Below are 16,317 nucleotides of genomic sequence, written 5' to 3'. Positions count from 1 at the left end.
TGGATATTCCCGTGTGCAGAAAGGGTATCGGTGTTACTCTCCTGAGCTTGGTAGGTACCTTGTTTCCATTGATGTTGCCTTTCATGAGGACGTCCCTTTCTTTCCTTCATCCCCAGATGCTGTTCGTAAGGGGGAGGGGGATGATATATTGATGTATACGGTAACGTCGTCTGTTCCTTCCCCTGTTCCTACCCCTCCTGTCTTGCAAGTGTATTCTCGTCGACCTCGACCTGACACACTCGTACCGGCACCGCCTCCCATTCCAGACTCGGTACAGACTCCGTGCCCTGACACCACCTCTATGTCATCAGATCCAGTCTTAATTGATGACCGTCCGATTGCCACCCGGAAAGGTAAACGTACCTGTACTTATCCTATATCCTCTGTTGCATCATATGATAGGCTGTCACATGCCTCGTGTTCTTTTATTGCTTCCCTTGAGTCTATTTCCATTCCTAAGACTGTTAGGGATGCCTTGTCCCATCCTGGGTGGCAAAATGCCCTGATTGAGGAGATGAACGCTTTGGATCACAATGGTACTTGGGAGTTGGTCACTATGCCTGCGGGTAAAAGATCTATTGGTTGTAAATGGGTGTTCGCTGTCAAAGTTAATTCTGATGGGTCTGTGGCTCGATTGAAGGCTCGTATTGTGGCTAAGGGATATGCCCAAACTTATGGAGTTGATTATTCTGACACTTTTTCTCCTGTGGCTAAGCTTACTTCTGTCAGGTTACTCATCTCAATGGCTGCCATTCATGATTGGCCTTTGCATCAGCTTGATATCAAGAACGCCTTTTTGCATGGGGATCTTCATGAAGAGGTGTACATGGAGCAACCTCCTGGGTTTGTTGCTCAGGGGGAGTCTGGGAAAGTATGTCGTCTTCGGCGATCGTTGTACGGGCTGAAACAAATTCCACGTGCATGGTTTGGAAAATTTAGTCAAGTTGTTGAGAAGTTTGGGATGGTGAAAGGCAAATCGGATCATTCCATGTTCTACAAGTGGTCCAAAACAGGTATCATCTGGTTGGTGGTTTACGTAGATGACATTGTCATTACAGGGAGCGACACCGAAGGGATTTTGTCTCTCAAGTCATTTCTTCACAGTCAATTCCAAACGAAAGATTTGGGACCACTAGAGTATTTCCTGGGTATTGAAGTTATGAGGAACAAAACAGGTATATTACTCTCCCAATGAAAATATGTTATTGACTTACTCTCTGAAACAGGAAAACTAGGTACTAAACCATGCAATACTCCTATGATACCGAACTTGCAATTGTCAAAGGAAGGGGAATTGTTTGAAAATCCTGAGAGGTATAGGAGATTGGTTGGGAAGCTAAACAACTTGACCGTAACCCGTCCAGATATTGCATACCCAGTTAGCATTTTGAGTCAGTACATGTCATCTCCAATTGATCACTGGGCAGCTGTAGAGCACATCTTGAGTTACTTAAAGGGAGCTCCGGGACACGGAATTTTGTATAAGAATCACGGTCACACTCGGATTGAGTGTTTTACTGATGCGGATTGGGCAGGTTCCAAAGAGGATCGTAGATCAACAACTGGATATTGTGTTTTCTTTGGAGGTAATCTGGTTTCCTGGAAGAGTAAGAAGCAGAATGTAGTCTCTCGTTCGAGTGCAGAGTCTGAATATAGAGCGATGGCACAATCAACGAGTGAAGTAATGTGGATACACAACCTTTTGTATGAGTCTGGTTTCAAAGCTCCAATTCCTGCAAAGTTATGGTGTGATAACCAAGCTGCTCTTCATATTGCATCAAACCCGGTGTTCCATGAACGAACTAAGCACATAGAGATTGACTGTCATTTTGTACGTGAGAAGATACAACAAGGGTTAATCTCCACAGGATTTGTGAAGACAGGAGAACAACTTGGGGACTTATTCATGAAGGCCCTTACTGAAACCCGAGTCAGTTATTTGTGTAACAAGTTGGGCATGATCAATGTCTTTGCTCCAACTTGAGGGGGAGTGTTATAGAATATTCTGTGTGATTGAGTATCCTATATTTTAGGAAACTAGAATATTAGCATACCATATCATTCTAGATCAAGCTAGTATTTAAGGGGAGGTTGACTAACCCTAAAGACATACAGAAAGAGGGAGAACTCTCAAGCGGTATTCTTTTTCTCTCCCAGTACTGTAACACCGAGTATGCTCGCACACGTAAGCGATATGTATTCGTCGTCTGTGCAATTACAGCAGCAAGTGGGTGCATGTTACTGAATCATGGTTGCAATTGGTAAAGGAGTTTGAATTGCACATTGACATGCGTGCGCACACTCGGGGAAGGTGTGTGCGTTCTCGGTGTCAGGTGTATGCGTTATGGTCAAGAGCATGTGCATAAGCAGGTAAGTGAGTGTGTATTTCAAAGAGGAAAGGAAAGTAATGAGCATGTGTGTACAATCAAGGTATAAGATGTGTGTGTTATGCCGCAATATACCCAAGAACAACTTAATAGAAATGAACATAACAAACAAATAATGTAAAATAAAGGCTGAGTGAAAAGTATGTATTATGTTTTAGTTTAAAGAAATTCAGAATTCAACATTAAAAAATAAATAGAATATGTCATAAACAACTCTAAAAAAATGTAGACAAAAATACTCTTTATCTTTAGCCAATAGTAAGTCCAAAATCCACCACACAATTGACATTCGATAGCCGATGTATTATGTGCATTCAGATGTGTAGCAAACGCATATACTTCATTCCTGACTAGCATCCACCTTAATTCACACAAACCTGAAAGAAAAACGCTTCAGGTCAAAGCATTCAAACATAACATATACATTCACCAGAATCTACCTTCCACTTTTCCATTTTGTATATAAAATGAACTGTTTTATAAAACCATCTATTTAACTTTCACAACTAACAAAAGAAAGAGCCAACTCAAAATTGGAACAAGATTAAGAGAACCAACATGACATGGATGAGCATTATAGATGCTGACTAAACATTTTAACCAATATACACAACACAAACAGGAAGCTATGGAAAGGCATACAGAGAAGAAAAAGAATAGAAAAAAATAGAGAAGACTAAAAAATGATAATAAAGAAAAAGATACATAGGAAGTATATTCTTCAAAAAGTGATTGCAGCATCCAAACATATTAGCCTAACATATCATAAGAGCCATTTGTTCACATGGAGCCACTATTAGAAATTTAATCAGCAGTCTAGAAGCAGTATTCATATATTGGTTGTATAGTAATATTGTATAGCCTATAAAAGTTTAAAGTGGGTTCTTAAACATTTAAATTTGTGCATGACTACCAATTTTAGGTCCCACGACATTCCTGAAGAAGACAAAATGCTTATCAAGAACCCAAGATGAGGAGGGTTCTGGAGCTGGCTCTAATAGGGTAAAGAAATTTCAGAATTCTAGTAGTGCATTCTGAACGCACACACCTAGATATGCAAAACGTGTTTGAATAAATGCACAAAAAATCAACACCGCCCACCCCACCGTAGATGCCGGCTACCCCCACAACCCGTCGTCGGAACTGGAAATGGGTTGTACTGCACTAAACTCGGGCCACCACCGACCACTGCCAACGCACCCAGCCCTCCCGAACAGCTACTCACCATCCCCGCCGCTCCAAGATCGCCGGACTACCACCTACCGCCACCCATGCTCTCTGACGCTTGGAACGATTGCTTGCAGAACCCACCAATAGACGGCAGTCACAGACCGGCACCGGACACGGATTAACGAGCGTCACCGATCGGAGAAGAAAAGGACGGACAAGAGGCACACGAACCTTGCTATCGTGAATACCGGAGAAGAGAGAAAGAGAAATAAAATGACGGAAGCTAAAGAGACCGGAATAAATACTGATAGTGATTTACGACCATAAATATCTTCGCACAGACCCACAAAATTGGCCAATCGAATCTTTATTCCATAATAACAATATAAACAAAAGACAAACATGCCCCCTAACTCTAATAAAAACGCAGCGCGTGGCTTATTCACAGTGCAAATCTGAACCGTTGAATAATATCAGTAAACGAACAAGATCGAGCCTCACGACCTCACCAAACAATAGTGACCTCACCGGATCCAAAATATATATATATATATATATATATATATATATGTATATATATATATATATATATGTATATATATATATATATATATATATATATATATATATATATATATATATATATATTGGTTTTCAGAATGAAAGGATGATCACTCTTATAATGCAACACTAGTTTTTTACGCGCATTGCGCGATTGGGATAATGCTCAATGTTTTTTTTAAATAAGTACTTAGTATATTAAGGCAGGATTATATTGAAATTGTTCATGCATAGATAATTGAAGGTTGAATTTGCGTATTTAAATAGGTAATTCTTCTCCCAGAGGTTGAGTCTCCAACCCCAAGGGCCCCCCACACTCCGACCCGACAGAGCATTGTGGACAAGGAATCTGCCCACTTTGGACATAATTCCCGCACTGCCGCCGCCGAGGTTCAAAACCATTGAGCTAAGCCGGTGCGGGTTAAATAGGTAATTCTAAGTTTACAAATGCAAGATAATATAGTCAAGATTGATTATAATTGTCAATAAAATAATTGTATAGGTATGGTTGAAACCAAATACGGGACATAAGGGAGAACAAATAAAAATTAGGGCATAAAATATTAAATATATACTAATATTGTTTGAGGAGATTCCGACATTAGGATTTGTGGTTAAGTTCTATTAAGACTTTAATATTAGAATTAGATTAATGGTGTAGTTATAATTCTGTATTAGACTATAATATTAGAATTAGACTAACGGTGAATTATTCTATGGGCTAATTTGATCATGTTATGTGTGCGGACAGTCAGGTACAGGGTTCTGGTCAATGGGAAGCCGAGTGAGGAGATCTTGCCCACGAGGGGTCTAAGGCAGGGTGATCCCCTGTCACCCTACCTTTTTATCATCTGTGCGGAGGGCTTGTCTTTATTATTGCAGGATGCCCAGGCTAAAGGACGAATACATGGCTGCAGAGTGGCTCGTGGGGCCCCTCCCATCTCTCATCTCTTCTTTGCGGATGACAGCCTACTATTCTTCAAGGCAAATATGCAGGAAACTATGGTGGTGAAGCGTTGTTTGGAAACATACGAGCAGTTCTCGGGTCAATCGGTAAACTTCCATAAGTCTAATATCTCTTTTAGTCGTAATACCCTATTGTTGGACAGGGATGCTATTGCTATGAGTTTAGGGGTGGAGCAGGCGGAGGATTTTGGTAAATATTTGGGACTCCCCTCAGTTGTTGGTAGGAACAGGAAATTTGTTTTCTCCTCTGTGGAGCAGAAATTGAGGCAAAGGTTCGGTTCGTGGAATAAGAGGCTGCTTTCTATGGCAGGTAAAGAGATACTACTCAAGAGCGTGGCACAAGCTATGCCTACGTACACTATGAGTATTTTTCTGTTGCCTGTATCCTTGTGTGCTTCTTTGGAAAGATTGATGAATAGGTACTGGTGGGGAAAGAGTACTACAACGGATGGTATACATTGGATGAACTGGGATAGAATGTGCGTGCCCAAGAAGTATGGTGGTATGGGTTTTAAGAAGCTACATGAGTTTAACTTGGCACTTTTAGGGAAGCAGGGTTGGCGACTATTAACCAAGCCGGATTCCTTAATGGCCAGAATTTTTAAGGCAAGATACTATCGTGATACTACCTTTTATGAAGCTACCCTAGGTGGAAACCCGAGTTATGTATGGAGGAGCATTATGGCGAGTCAGAACCTGATTCATAGTGGCTGCAGGCGCAGAATTGGGGACGGTAGAACTTCTAAGGTATGGTTTCACCCGTGGTTGCCTGACTCCCAGAATCCGTTTATACTAACGGATCAGGTGGCCCAGCAGTCAGATCTTATGGTCGCTGATCTGTTGGATCTTGAGCAGGGGAAATGGAACCAGGATTTAATTGCTCAGTTGTTTGTTCCCAGGGACGTGGAATTAATTTCACAAATCCCTGTGAGCACTAATTTCAAGGATGACTGGTTTTGGAAATGGGACATTAGGGGACAATATTCAGTAAAAGATGGTTATAGGTGCCAAGGGGAGTTGACCAATCTCCCACAAGCAGTTTGGAACAACATTTGGAAGCTCAGGGTCCCCCCCCCCCCCTCCCAAGTGGAGGGTTTTTCTATGGAAAGCTCTGTCTAATATCTTGCCAACTATTACCAACTTGGTTAGAAGGAGGGTAGAAATTCCTAATATTTGTCCAGCTTGTGGAGACTATGAGGAGGATGTTATGCATATTTTATGCACTTGTATTTATGCTAGACGTGTGTGGAATGTTTCACGTCTTCTAATCCCTAATGTTGATAGTTGTGATTTTATGCAGTGGGTGGAGGCTTGGTTGGGTTGCTCAGCAACGTCTGCTGGGTTTCTAAAAGAACAAATTTGTGGAATACTCTACGAAATTTGGAGAGCCCGGAATATGGCTGTTTGGGACTCTTTTCTACCGACCCCCTCGCATCTTTGTCACGCTTTTCATGGATATTGGTCTGCCTACTCCACGTTTCACCCGCCGGCTGCGCCTTCCGCATCACCTGCGCCCGTACCCCCGGTTGTCCCCCAAGAACCGGCTGTCCACCCACTGCCGGCTGCTCATCTGCCTGCTACTGTACTGCCGGCAGTCTCGGAGTCCACGCTGTTGCCGCCTGGAGGAGTATTCTGCTTCACGGACGCTGGTTTCCCCGGAGCATCCCCGACTTATGGTTTTTATATATGTAACGCACACGGAGGGTTGGAGGCGGCTGCTAACGGACCACTTATATGTCCAAATGATCCCCTCCTAGCTGAAGCAATGGCAGTACGTGAGGCCCTTTCATGGCTACGGGACCATGACTTCCAGGATGTGGTGATTTTTACAGACTGCGCGGTCCTGGTTTCTTCCTTCCACGATGTGACTACCTATCGCTCGTATCTAGGAATTATTTTGGATTCATGTTTACAGTTGTTTCGTTCTTTTCATTCATGCTCCATTAAATTTGTGCGCAGAGATGCCAATACGGTAGCTCATGCTTTAGCAAAGCATATTAGTGCGCCTGACTCTCATTCTGTCTGGAGGGGCTTTCTTCCTTCCTTTGTTCTGGTTACAGTTTAATGCAATCTGATTTCCTTGGCTTTCAAAAAGACTAACGGTGAATTAACGGAAAAATTAAATGGATAATCATATAATTAAGGATAAATTAGAAAGTCTTAAAAACAAAAAGTTAAAACCTGAACAATATGAACCATTCATTTGATTTAATAATTTGGCGGTCATTTTTTCTACCCAATGTTAATAATTAAATAAATTCGCTGGTCAAATCCGCTAGTATAATCCGCTAACGCTAACCCCTAACTGCTGATTGTCAAACAAGGACATTGCGAGGTAGTTCTCACTTCAATTTGTTGTGTGATTTGAATACTCTTTTTGTCACGAAATCTCTCAAGTAGTTAATATGGTTGGCTTTATTAATTATATTTTTTTAATTTTTTCATGGTATAAATAAAATACTTGGTAAATAAATATATAGCATTATTTTGTATTATAACTTTGATATTTAATTAGAAAAATAGTGCAGAAAAAAGATAATAGATAATATAGTGAATATAATCAATTGATGAATTTGAATGTAAAAATTTTTACATTTGAGAAAAATAAAGACAATATAACTAATGAAAATATTTCTTTTAATTAATTTATTGATAATTAATAATTTATTTTTCACTGAATAAAGACATTGTAAGGATAATATATCGAATATAATCAATTAATAAATTTGAATATAAAAAATTTTTATATTGAAGAAAAATAAAGACAATATAACTAATAAAATTATTTCTCTTAGTTAATTTATTGATAATGAATTTTTTTTTTTTGAATAAAGGCATTGTGGACACATAATTATAAATTAAAGAAACGCATATGTATTATTTTTTGTTGTAACTACTAAATTATTATTTATATAATTTAATAAGAGTAAAATAGAGTACTAATTATGACAACTTTGATTGGGATGAGATTCGAACCTAAGACCTTTTAATATTGAAATCAACGAGTAAGTTAACGGTGAACTAACGGCAATTCTTAAAATTTTAACGGAATTAGTAACGGTGTGTGGGTATTTTAGGAAATTTTAGTGTAAAATTTAAATCTGATCAATCTTTCAATCAATCTGAGCCATTCATTTGATTAAAATCTGATACCGCCATTTTTTCTACCCATTATAGGCCTAACTCTCTTGGGCTCTTATTAGTATACTAGTTTTTTACGCGCATTGCGCGATTGAGATAATGCCCAATGTTTTTTTTTTTTTAAATAAGTACTTTAAAGTATATTAAGGCAAGATTATATTGAAATTGTTCATGCATAGATAATTGAAGGTTGAATTTGCATATTTAAATAGGTAATTCTTCTCCCAAAGGTTGAGTCCCCTATCCCAAGGGCCCCCCACACTCTGACCCGACAGAGCATTGTAGGAAGTTGTAAATCACGGTGACTCAATGGTTCAGCAGACAGGACCAAATGCCGGTGCGAACAAGGAATCTGCCCACTTTGGACATAATTCCCGCACTGCCGCCGCCGAGGTTCAAACCTTGGTTTCTTCTCCCAAATACTACCCACTAAACCATTGAGCTAAGCCCGTGCGGGTTAAATAGGTAATTCTAAGTTTACAAATGCAAGATAATATAGTCAAGATTGATTATAATTGTCAATAAAATAATTGTATAGTTATGGTTGAAACCAAATACGGGACATAAGGGAGAACAAATAAAAATTAGGGCATAAAATATTAAATATATACTAATATTGTTTGAGGAGATTTAGACATTACGATTTGTGGTTAAGTTCTATTAAGACTTTAATATTAGAATTAGATTAATGGTGTAATTATAATTCTATATTAGACGTTAATATTATAATTAGACTAACGGTGAATTAACGGTATTTAACGGAAAAGTTAAATGGATAATCATATAATTAAGGATAAATTAGAAAAATTTTAAAAAAAATTAAAACCTGAACAATTTGAACCATTCATTTGATTTAATAATTTGGCGGTAATTTTTTCTACCCAATGTTAATAATTAAATAAATTCGTTGGTCAAATCCGCTAATATAATCTGCACGCTAATTGCTGATTGTCAAACAAGGATATTGCAAGGTAGTTCTCACTTCAATTTGTTGTGTGATTTGAATACTCTCTTTGTCACAAAATCTCTCAAGTAGTTAATATGGTTGGCTTTATTAATTATATATATTTTTTAATTTTTTCATGGTATTAATAAAATACATGGTAAATAAATATATAGCATTATTTTGTATTATAACTTTGATATTTAATTAGAAAAATAGTGCACAAAAAAGATAATAGACAATGTAGTGAATATAATCAATTGATGAATTTGAATGTAAAAATTTTTACATTTGAGAAAAATAAAGACAATATAACTAATGAAAATATTTCTCTTAATTAATTTATTGATAATGAATAATTTTTTCTTCACTGAATTAAGACATTGTAAGGACAATGTAGCGAATATAATCAATTAATAAATTTGAATATAAAGAATTTTTATATTGTAGATAAATAAAGACAATATAACTAATACAATTATTTCTCTTATTTAATTTATTGATAATGAATAATTTTTTTTGAATAAAGGCATTGTGGACACGTAATTCTAAATTAAATAAATGCATATCTATAATTTTTTGTTGTAGCTATTAAATTATTATTTATATAATTTAATAAGTGTAAAATAGAGTACTAATTATGCCAACTTTGATTGGGATGAGGTTCGAACCTAAGACCTTTTTTTTTTATTATTGAAATCAATAAGTAAGTTAACGGTGAACTAACGGTAATTCTTAAACTTTTAACGGAATTAGTAACGGTGTGTGGGTATTTTCAGAAATTGTAGTGTAAAATTTAAATCTTATCAATCTTTTAATCAATCTGAGCCATTCATTTGATTAAAATCTGTGACCGCCATTTTTTCTACCCATTATAGGCCTAACTCTCTTGGGCTCTTATTAGTATACTAGTTTTTCACTCGCATTGCGCGATTGGGATAATGCCCAATGTTTTTTTTTTAAATAAGTACTTTAAAGTATATTAAGGCAAGATTATATTGAAATTGTTCATGCATAGATAATTGAAGGTTGAATTTGCGTATTTAAATAGGTAATTCTTCTCCCAAAGGTTGAGTCCCCAACCCCAAGGGCCCCCCACACTTTGACCCGACAGAGCATTGTGGAAAGTTGTAAATCACGGTGACTCAATGGTTCAGCAGACAGGACCAAATGTCGGTGCGAACAAGGAATCTGCCCACTTTGGGCATAATTCCCGCACTGCCGCCGCCGAGGTTCAAACCTTGGTCTCTTCTCCCAAATACTGCCCACTAAACCATTGAGCTAAGCCCGTGCGGGTTAAATATGTAATTCTAAGTTTACAAATGCAAGATAATATAGTCAAGATTGATTATAATTGTCAATAAAATAATTGTATAGGTATGATTGAAACCAAATACAGGACATAAGGGAGAACAACTAAAAATTAGGGCATAAAATATTAAATATATACTAATATTGTTTGAGGAGATTTCGACATTAGGATTTGTGGTTAAGTTCTATTAAGACTTTAATATTAGAATTGGATTAATAGTGTAATTATAATTCTATATTAGACGTTAATATTAGAATTAGACTAACGGTGAATTAACGGTATTTAACGGAAAAGTTAAATGGATAATCATATAATTAAGGATAAATTAGAAAAACTTTAAAAAAAAATTAAAACCTGAACAATTTGAATCATTCATTTGATTTAATAATTTGGCGGTCATTTTTTCTACCCAATATTAATAATTAAATAAATTCGTTGGTCATATCCGCTAATATAAGCCGCTAACTGCTGATTGTCAAACAAGGACATTGCAAGGTAGTTCTCACTTCAATTTGTTGTGTGATTTGAATACTCTCTTTGTCACAAAATCTCTCAAGTAGTTAATATGGTTGGCTTTATTAATTATATATATTTTTTAATTTTTTCATGGTATTAATAAAATACTTGGTAAATAAATATATTGCATTATTTTGTATTATAACTTTGATATTTAATTAGAAAAATAGTCCACAAAAAAGATAATAGACAATGTAGTGAATATAATCAATTGATGAATTTGAATGTAAAAATTTTTACATTTGAGAAAAATAAAGACAATATAACTAATGAAAATATTTCTCTTAATTAATTTATTGATAATGAATAATTTTTTTTTTACTGAATTAAGACATTGTAAGGACAATGTAGCAAATATTATCAATTAATAAATTTGAATATAAAGAATTTTTATATTCTAGAAAAATAAAGACAATATAACTAATACAATTATTTCTCTTATTTAATTTATTGATAATGAATAATTTTTTTTGAATAAAGGCATTGTGGACACATAATTCTAAATTAAAGAAATGCATATCTATAATTTTTTTGTTGTAGCTACTAAATTATTATTTATATAATTTAATAAGAGTAAAATAGAGTACTAATTATATCAACTTTGATTGGGATGAGGTTCGAACCTAATACCTTTTTTTTTTTTATTGAAATCAATGATTAAGTTAACGGTGAACTAACGGCAAATCTTAAAATTTTAATGGAATTAGTAACGGTGTGTGAGTATTTTAGGAAATTTTAGTGTAAAATTTAAATCTTATCAATCTTTTAATCAATCTGAGCCATTCATTTGATTAAAATCTGTGACCGCCATTTTTTCTACCCATTATAGGCCTAACTCTCTTGGGCTCTTATTAGTATAGTAGATAGTAGATAATAGTAGATAGTAGATAGATAGTAGATATATATAGGCAAAGATAAAGATTCGAAGCGTCCATGAGGTTACCATGATGAGCAAGGAACAATAATTGTCTATCTTTATTTTTATTTCAGAACGTATTTATATTACAGTGTTTTTTCTTCTTGATGGATTTAATTAACCCGGGGTGCGCCCGAATCACTAAATCCGGATAAGAATACGGATAATAAATAAATAATACGAACGATATAGCAAAGGCCGTGAGACCGTAGATTGTATTAAATGCCGTAGAATTGGCTATTACAGTAGTATTTCAGGACAGAGTATGTAAGAACAGTAGATCATAGATAGCGTGTCCCTTGTTAGGACAAGGAGGGGGGCTTTTATACAAGCCAAGCCCCCAACCGCCTCCCCCTAAAACGGGGGGTTAGTTGGATCTGGCGTTGACCGCGCCCGGTCTCGCGACCATTTGGAGCTCGGACCGGGCCCATGTGGAGGTCGGTCCGGCCTCCTGGAGAGGCCGACCCGGCCTCTCACGTGGCCCGTGCGGGGCCACGTGGCGAGGCCTCGGCCGGGGCGGGTCCGTGGCGCCGTCCCGGGACCCGTTCTTGCTTCGCGCCCTCGGATCGGTTCGGGTCGATTCCCAATATATCCGAATGCATGCATTTGGTACAATTATATTTGCTAATAATAATTTTAAATCAGTTCCTTGCTTATAAGCTTTTATGCACCTTTCTAGTTTTTAAATAATTTTTATTACTCCGATATATAATTTGAGGTTTTGTATGAAATATTCAAAAATTAATCTTTAATATATAATTGAAGTATGTCAAAATGACTCTAAGATTATCTTCCATTATAAGGACAACAGAGACGAAAAGCCTACGAGGGATGCATTCCCCGCTACATTCGGAGGCAAGGCCATCCACCGATGGCTTCCCATAGTGGGTGACCGTTGGGGAATCTCCTCCCACTTGCCGCGAAGTCTTTAGTCGCATGTAAATGCAAAAAGGAAGTGAGAAGATGGTGGAGAGCAATTTCTGTGCGTAGGATTTATCAAACGCAAAGAGATGGTGCAATTCACGATAGAAGACTCGTGAACAAGAAAAAAACTGGCGCATAAATTGGGAAAATAGTTTTAATATTTTTTCTGAAAAGATGAAAATACCCTTGACTAAAATAGAAAGCTGAACTATCACCAAAGAGAAGACCTCCGTTAGAATGAACTCTATAATATGATGAAGGAACCAATGCAACTCCACTAGGGATCATAAAACTAGAAGATTGCAGCGAGCTTTGGCTTCGAGCACGAGGCTGGGGTGAGCTTTGGCGAGGAGAACCGTCGAAGATTCGACCGTCTCCGTTCTGGGGTGAGCTTTGGCGAGGAGAACCGTCGAAGATTCGACCGTCTCCGTTCAGGTGTTTTCAACATTATTCGTATTTAGTACCGTTAATACTTCAATACAAGCTATTATTGTGTTTATTTTCTTTGTTGTTACTAAACATTTTTAATTTTTTGAGCTTGAATGGTGAATAGTTTGGGTTTTCTTGTATTCATGTATTCCTGTATGCGGGTTGATATTTTTGTTCAATAACTTTGTTCTTCAGAGTTCAAAATCTTGATTTTATTTTGAAGTGAGACATTTGATTTTGGTTTTATGAATGAAAATTTTTTGATTTGGGCAAGTGATTAATTATGCAATACTTCTCTTATTACTGCAATTTTTGCATAGAAGACTTTAATGACTCAGAAGCCTAGAATAATAGATAATACTGCTGCTCTTGTTATACACTGATTCGAATTCTATGCTTTATCAAATAGCACATTAGATTTTGTATAGGATTTTAAGTAAAAATTTAGGGAGCTTTTAAATCAATTAATTTATTAAAAATTATTTTTTAAATAAATATAATTTTAAAATTTCTATCTTTTTATTTTTTAAAACAGTATCCGTTCTTATACAAAGAATGGTCGCAGAAAGTTGATTTTAAAAAATAAAAAAACAATACGCGACCATTCCTATCCAAGAATGATCGCGTATTACATTTGAATAAAAAAATTAAAAAACAATATCGACCATTCTTGGTCAAGAACGGTCGCGTATTACTGACAATGCGCGACCAAATGGTCGCGTAAAGTCCATGGCTTTCCGCAAGCCTCGCATAGGCAACGTAACCATTGTACAATGGTCGCGTAATGTCTTTTACAATGATCGAGGATGTGCAGTTCTGTACTAGTGACACCTTATCCATTAGGCCATAGAGTCATGTGATTTTTTTTGTTTGCGCGTGTGAGCAATCCTTATATCATGCACCATGGTTCAGAGTGCACTGTGGATCCTAGTGGATGTTATGTGTTTTATGTTGTGAGTTTTTGTGTCTTGTGTTATGAAATTATCTACCTTAAGAGTATGAATTTGTACCTTAAACAAATTAGTAGTTGTGTCTTATTTTATGAATTTCTGTGTCTTGTGTTCTGAAATTATGTGCCTAGCTATGAACACAATTACAAATTTTGTACCTAAATGGGATTTGAAAAATAAGTAAATATATAACATGTGCATGTGCCTTGTGTTGTGATTTTTGTATCTTGTGTTATGAAACTTTCAATCTTACGAGTATGAATTCAATACATTGTCATTTTGATCCAGGGTTTACAATGTTATATAGACCCTGGTCTTTGATATAAATTGTCGTGTGTAACCCCTTAGGCTTAGAATATATAAACACGAGCAAACAAAAGAGTCATACTACTATGTGGCCCAATGGATAAGGTGCTGGTTTTCGGAACCATAGATTTTGGGTTTGATCCCAGGCCTAGTGGAGTAGATGACAATTAATTCATTGAAAGACACTCAAAGAAGATCATTATCAGATGAAGTTCATTCACGAAAAACAAAAGGACCCGTTGGATAATTGCAACTTGTCTGACACCTATAAGTGTATGGAAAATACAAATTGGTGATAAGCAGGAGCAACTCTTTTTTACTTTGGAGTGTTTATAAGACAAATAGAGAAACGGACTTTACCCTATTGATACGTTGTAGGAGTTAAAAGATATGGCACCGAATTTTAGGGGATTGTGGTAGTTTTTGGACAGCTACCACTTGTTGGGTGACTACGAGAAGATTCAAATTTCAATACTTATGGAATCTCATTGGAGTTAAGGAGAAGAGTGTAATAGAAACGTTTTTGAGCCACTATAAAAATGTGTGTCATTTTCTTTACGCTATTTACTTTATTATCATCTGCATACTAATTCCATACTTTGACACACACTCTAACACGATTAAAACTTTCAAAACTTTGCTATTCAATTTTTAGGCAAGCTCAAGACTTTCGGTGCGAGGAAACTTGTATCCAAGCTTTGTTTTAAATTAAAACTCTAATTTCAAAATTAAAGCTCACTTAGAGCTTTTTAAATAATTTCATAAATTGTTAGAAAGCCTATTCAACACTCCTCCCCACCCTCACCCTTCTAGACTTTCTGCTTGACCAAGATCAACAAGTGGTATCAAAACGGTTGTTCTAAAAGATAAATTGTTTATTGTCAACTTGAGTAGATCTCAAGAAGTATCATTTTCAAAACTTGTGAAGTAGCTAAACTTTTGTAAATTGCACAAAAATATGGATCTTATTCCAAATTACTTGCAGGAAGATTTTGAAGAAAGGATAACAAGACTCCAAATACATTTTTTAGCTATACACACACGTATGTGGGTTGTGGTGGGGCACTGTCCAATAAAGATAGAAAAATCAATACTGCACAACTAAGACTAGCCATAGCGAGATCACGAGAGGAAGATGATGAAGGTCACTAAAGTGAAGAAGAGACGCTACCTCCACCTTCTAGGCCAGTTATGGTTCCAAAACCCTATGACGAATGGACAAAGGATGATCACATTCTTGCAAAGTTGGACAACAACGCGAAGAATGAAATCATGAAGACACTTGACAAGGTCACATTCGTAAAAGTCGGAGGGTACGCAACAACGAAAAACAAATGTAGAACGAACTCATCGAACTCTCCCCTAGTAACGAACAAATCAGGGACAACAAGCTAAATATTGATATTCAAGAATTTAGTGGTAAACATTTAATCCAGTAAAAAAAATGAAATTCCAAATATCTACTTATTTTAAAATAACTACAATATCAATTTTAAAAAATCAGAATAAATTAGTTTCACTTTTAATAAATTCAAAATAGGCTGAATAACATGGCAATCTCAATGCTAAGACTTTGAGGTTTGAGGTCTGGTTTTTATACATTTTGGAAACATCTTCCTTTACCAGATCTTCAGTGTCAGTGCGTCTGTTGATGAACCTGATCAATCAGTGTTCTGTAACAATAAACAGACACCAAGCTAAACCTTATTTTAGTTTGCCATAATAATATTGTCAATTATATGTTGTGGTTTTTTGGAGAAAATAAAAACACTTAACAATTTTATTCTTACAAAATC

At 36.3% G+C, this 16,317-nt stretch overlaps 1 protein-coding gene across 1 annotated transcript; it reads left to right on the top strand.

The window, feature by feature from the left end:
• Nucleotides 1–4,850: 4,850 nt before the first annotated feature.
• LOC109174171 lies at nt 4,851–7,149 on the top strand. The gene is made up of 2 exons (XM_019323436.1): nt 4,851–6,149; nt 6,385–7,149. The coding sequence occupies exons 1-2, from the start codon at nt 4,851–4,853 to the stop codon at nt 7,147–7,149; spliced, it is 2,064 nt and encodes a 687-aa protein (XP_019178981.1).
• The last annotated feature ends 9,168 nt before the right edge of the window (nt 7,150–16,317 follow it).

Source organism: Ipomoea nil, unplaced genomic scaffold (genome assembly GCF_001879475.1).
Source record: "Ipomoea nil cultivar Tokyo-kokei standard unplaced genomic scaffold, Asagao_1.1 scaffold0542, whole genome shotgun sequence".
NCBI lineage: Eukaryota > Viridiplantae > Streptophyta > Magnoliopsida > Solanales > Convolvulaceae > Ipomoea > Ipomoea nil.
The sequence above is the reverse complement of the archived record's forward strand: the minus strand, read 5'-3'. Positions and strand labels throughout refer to the sequence as shown.